General features: G+C 46.8%; 1 protein-coding gene across 1 annotated transcript; it reads left to right on the top strand.

Annotated features, from left to right (window-relative positions):
• Positions 1–486: 486 nt before the first annotated feature.
• LOC142568636 (uncharacterized) lies at positions 487–3534 on the top strand. The gene is made up of 5 exons (XM_075678506.1): positions 487–861; positions 1438–1537; positions 1632–1807; positions 1924–2195; positions 2287–3534. The coding sequence occupies exons 1-5, from the start codon at positions 630–632 to the stop codon at positions 3010–3012; spliced, it is 1506 nt and encodes a 501-aa protein (XP_075534621.1). The 5' UTR covers positions 487–629; the 3' UTR covers positions 3013–3534.
• Positions 3535–4554: the final 1020 nt, after the last annotated feature.

The following is a 4554-nucleotide window of genomic DNA, read 5'->3' as shown; positions in this document are numbered from 1 at the left end:
CTCCTTGTCTGCCGGGTGTATCGGGATTTGCCAATATCCTGAGCACAGGTCCACAGAAGAAAAATAAGAGGCCGAATGAAGGCAATCAATTGCATCATCAATCCGGGGCAGCGGGTAGACATCCTTCTTAGTCACGGCGTTTAATCTTCGATAATCGAAGCAAAATCTCTAGTTACCGTCATTCTTTCTGACGAGTATGACCGGAGCTGCCCAAGGACTCGAGGACTCTTGTATTATCCCATTTTTCGTCATGTCACTCACTTGTTCCCCGATTATCTTGCGCTCGTTAGGCGACACGCGATAAGGCTTTTGCCTGATCAGGCGCGCAGATACCGTATCTATAGGAGGTATGCACTGGGACTGATCCCCCAGAGGGCGCCAGCGTCGTTTCGGCTTGTCCGCCATGCTTACGGTCCGTGCGGGGTTTCCTTTCGGGTAGGTCGTGTAAAGAAGGCATGTTTTCTGATTTGCGAGTTCACCTCGGCAGCGACTCGTCGTTCAAGTGTGCCAGCATCTGCCAACGGTCTCAGCAACGCGTTCGCAGTTCGTTCGTGTCTTTTGCAGTGAGTGTAAATACTAGCTATGCATATTTCCCATTTCGGCGGCGTCGACCTGCTGCATACGCGAGAATGGTGAACTGCGTTGTGTTTGGTTGCAAGAACCACACAAAAAAGAGGCGCGGCGACGAAAATGTCGCGCAGGTCGGCTTTTTTTCACTACCCAAGGTTGTGAAAAACCAATGTAAGAAAACCGAAGAGACGACTGCTCGAAGGAGAACAGAGTGGCTTCGTCGAATCAACCGCAAGGACTTGGACGACTCAGCAAACCATTACCGAGTGTGCGGCAAGCACTTCATTTCAGGTAAGCGCTGATATCTCAGAATGAGCGTTATTTCAATTTCAATATACTTTTAATGACGCCCAGCGTAGCGGTGTCGTCGCGTTGACGGTTCTAGGGTCAGCGAATGTCTCAACATTCGCGCGACCGCCTCAACCCAACACAGTCAGCCTCTACTGCAGTTTTCTGGGCTGGAATGATCGTTCTCTTTTGTACTTTGTTGCCAGAAGAAAATAAGCTCAAGCGAAGGTAGCGGGTACTACAAAATTATTCTTTGAACAGTGCTGTGCGCGCATATGCAAGCTGGAAAAGAAAACGCGTTCCGTTTAAAAGCGTACGTCGTTCTGAATCAGCTGCTGTTGACGAGCCACTAAAACAGCTCTGCTGGTGATCTGTGGGTCTCGCGTTCTATGCGGCTGGATTTCCGAAAATACGAGGCGCAAAACGAGTGTTCTGCGCCAAAAGTAAAACAAAAACCTCGATAAAGAATTTCTAGTGAAAGCCTAGAGCCCACTACTGTGCTGTGCATGTAAATCCACATCACACAAGAAACAGTTTGACATTCATTTTTTGAAAGGTTGATAGTTTTATTTTTTGCAGGTCGACCAGCATATGCAATGGCTGAGGCAGACCCAGACTGGGCACCATCACTTCATTTAGGACATGGAAAAAGTGTGGACTCTGAAGGTTTGGCATCCCGGTAAATGCCCTTACTTTTTCAGGCGCTAGGTAAATAAGTGTGTATGCTGAAGTTCGTTATGCGTTCAGCAGGAATGGGCCACGTTTATTTTCAGATACAGGAGAAAGCAAAGACGCTCAGAAAGAAGAGCCAGCCCTCTGAAAGAATGCCAAGTGAGCCCAAACACAACAGTTGAAGATGGCATAGTGATTACAGAAGACGCACTTTCATCTGCTGATGGTCAAGAACCAGAACAGCCACAGGTTCCTGTCGAAGTCTGTAAAAATAGAGGTACGTCCCAGAGTGCTTATCACCAGTAGTTGTGTAGGTTTAAGCAGTGGAAAGAAATGCATTTTGTCTAGAAGGAATTCCTGGTGCTAGGATCACGCATATCTGCATCTTTTCAGGGAAGGCCGACTTCAGTCATGTGACCGAACTGACAATGGCTCACATCAGACAGTTGGAGGAAGAAAACAGGCACCTTCTTTCAGAGCTTCGAGATGCAAAACAGGAGCTCAGGATGCACTTGTTGTCAGAAGACATTCTGAAAACAAGGGAGGATATGGTCCAGTTTTACACTGGGCTGCCCAACTTTGCCCTCCTGCTTGTGCTGTTCAACTTACTAAAGGAAGGCACAACGCACACGAGCCGTAACTCTCTGACAGCATTTCAAGAAATGGTCATATTTCTGATGCGCCTGCGACTCAACACTCCTCTACAAGATTTGGCCTACAGGTACTACCTTGTGTTTAGCTTTCGTTTGATGAAAGTTGCTAATAGGTGTACTTGTTATTTGCAGGTTTCACGTGTCGCAGTCTACAGTGTCAAGGATTGTGAACAAGTGGCTGGACGTGGCCTATGTTCGGCTCTCCCGAGCTGTCCAGTGGCCTGACCGGGAGACTCTCCGAGCAACTATGCCCATGACTTTTCGCAAATCATTCGGCGTGGAGCTTGCAGTTGTTATAGACTGTTTTGAGGTTTTCATTGAGCGGCCTTCATCTATGCTGGCCCGGTCGCACACATGGTCCAACTATAAAAGTCACAACACTGTAAAATATTTGATGGGCATTGCACCGCAAGGTGTAGTCACGTTTGTTTCCAAAGGCTGGTGTGGGCGGACAAGTGATAAGGTTATTGCAGAAAAGTGTGGCATTTTGAACAACCTCTTGCCTAGGGATGTTGTTCTAGCCGACCGAGGCTTCACAATTGCCGACAGTGTTGCTATGCACTGTGCCAAGTTAGCCATGCCTGCCTTCACTAAGGGCAAACAGCAACTTTCGCCCATGGATGTGGAGAAGACTCGCAAAATAGCCAACGTGAGGATCCATGTAGAGAGGGTAATTGGGCTCGTACGAAATAAGTACAGAATCCTCAAGCACACACTGCCTGCGGAAGTGCTCACTGGTGAAGAAAATGGACCAACAGTGCTCGACAAGATGGTTTTTGTTTGTGCAGCATTATGCAACATGAACAGCTCAACCGTCCCATTTGGCTGAACTCGCGCTCTTGTCATGCATGCGCACATATCGACATGCTTCTGCAGAAGAATCTGAGGTAGTATGTTCTTGGATTTGTCTGACTTGTTCACGACGGACGAAGGAAGACAACACAGGATAACCACATAGGCACAATAGCAAATGAACATTTTATTTCTCGACACAGGAAAACCCTTGGCAGCAGCTATTTGTTCCTGTGTCAAGAAATAAAACGTTCAGTTGTTAGTGCACCTTTGTGGTTGCCCCATGTCGTCGTCTTTCGTGCCTTCGTTGTAAACATGAAAATACCAACTCGCCCACCAGTACGTGCTGAGTTTGTCTCAGACGTCAAGTGCATATCTTCCTGGAGTTAGCTAGGATGGAATGGAATATTCTTGAACTCTGCAAGGATGTTGATTCAATTTATGTTTTTGTCCGTTGAACGTAGAAACTCGGAATTTGTTGTGACCTAGCTGTGTATCAATGTTTGTTTCGTCTGATACCGGCGACTGCCTTTCTTGAGTTACAGGGTGCTACAAGTACACTCACTGAATTGATGTAAATAAAAAAATTTCAATTTGCTTTTGTTTTTTCGTACAGGTATGCATACAGAATAACATTACACAGTGAAATTGTTACGCACTGTGCATACCAAAGCCTCCGCGTTTTTTATGTTCACAGTTTGCCATTTCACTAATCTAGAAGGGGCAGGCTTGTCAGCCACTGTATGCAAATTAGGCCTTCCTACTGTGCACTCTGGGCAGTACCAAGTTTTTTTCTTCGGAGCTCTCTTTAGGTTAACACACTCGTAGTGAAACCAAACACGCTTGCATGTCTTGCTGTCGCACATGACCATTCTGCCCGATTCGGGACCGCCACATACACAGTACACCTCATCGGGTGGCACTGAGTCTTCATCGCTAGCCTCTTGTGGTCCTTCTTTAAGGTTATCTGTCCAGTAATGATAGCACAGTTCAGGCAGAATCGCAAGCTTGAAGTATAGGGTACAACGTTGCAGCATATTCTTGCAGAACTGCGAGTCTTCATAGATTCGAAGAACGATACAATCCTTCAATGTCCAAACTACAAAATCACAGTACTTTACCTTGCACACGTAAATCTGCATTTGGACCTGATAATAGTAACTGTGATCAGTCCTCAACATCACTTTGTTGTCTACAATCTGAAGACACGATGTATTGGACTCTGCATAACTCCTGACAGGCTCTTCTCTGCTGTTGTATGGGCACTTCACCTCCACCACCCCCCGACCGCAGCAATCACAGCTAACCACACCATCGGGGGTTGCAGCCAGAAATGGATTTTCGGTGCAGATGTGAAGTCCAGCCTGATTATATTGAAAATTAATGTGCACATTTTTCGATGCAGCTGCATAAGTTTTGGTGGCTTTCTGCTCATTATCCTTTCCCCACGCAGTCTGTGGACTGGAGAACTGCACATCTTCAGGGTAGCATAACCTTTTCAGCAGGGACAGCGAGGGGTTTGTAGTGGATGTCCTACACACAGCCTTTGCGTTTGATGCTGTGATGCGGCCAGCTCTGA

Source organism: Dermacentor variabilis, unplaced genomic scaffold, assembly GCF_050947875.1.
Source record: "Dermacentor variabilis isolate Ectoservices unplaced genomic scaffold, ASM5094787v1 scaffold_24, whole genome shotgun sequence".
NCBI lineage: Eukaryota > Metazoa > Arthropoda > Arachnida > Ixodida > Ixodidae > Dermacentor > Dermacentor variabilis.
The sequence above is the reverse complement of the archived record's forward strand: the minus strand, read 5'-3'. Positions and strand labels throughout refer to the sequence as shown.

Coding starts and splice junctions, on each gene's coding strand:
- LOC142568636 (XM_075678506.1), top strand. CDS start 630: ATGGTGAACTGCGTTGTGTTTGGTTGCAAGAACCACACAAAAAAGAGG. Junction 862..1,437: donor CGGCAAGCACTTCATTTCAG/GTAAGCGCTGAT, acceptor TATTTTTTGCAG/GTCGACCAGCATATGCAATG. Junction 2,196..2,286: donor TGACAGCATTTCAAGAAATG/GTCATATTTCTG, acceptor GTTTGATGAAAG/TTGCTAATAGGTGTACTTGT.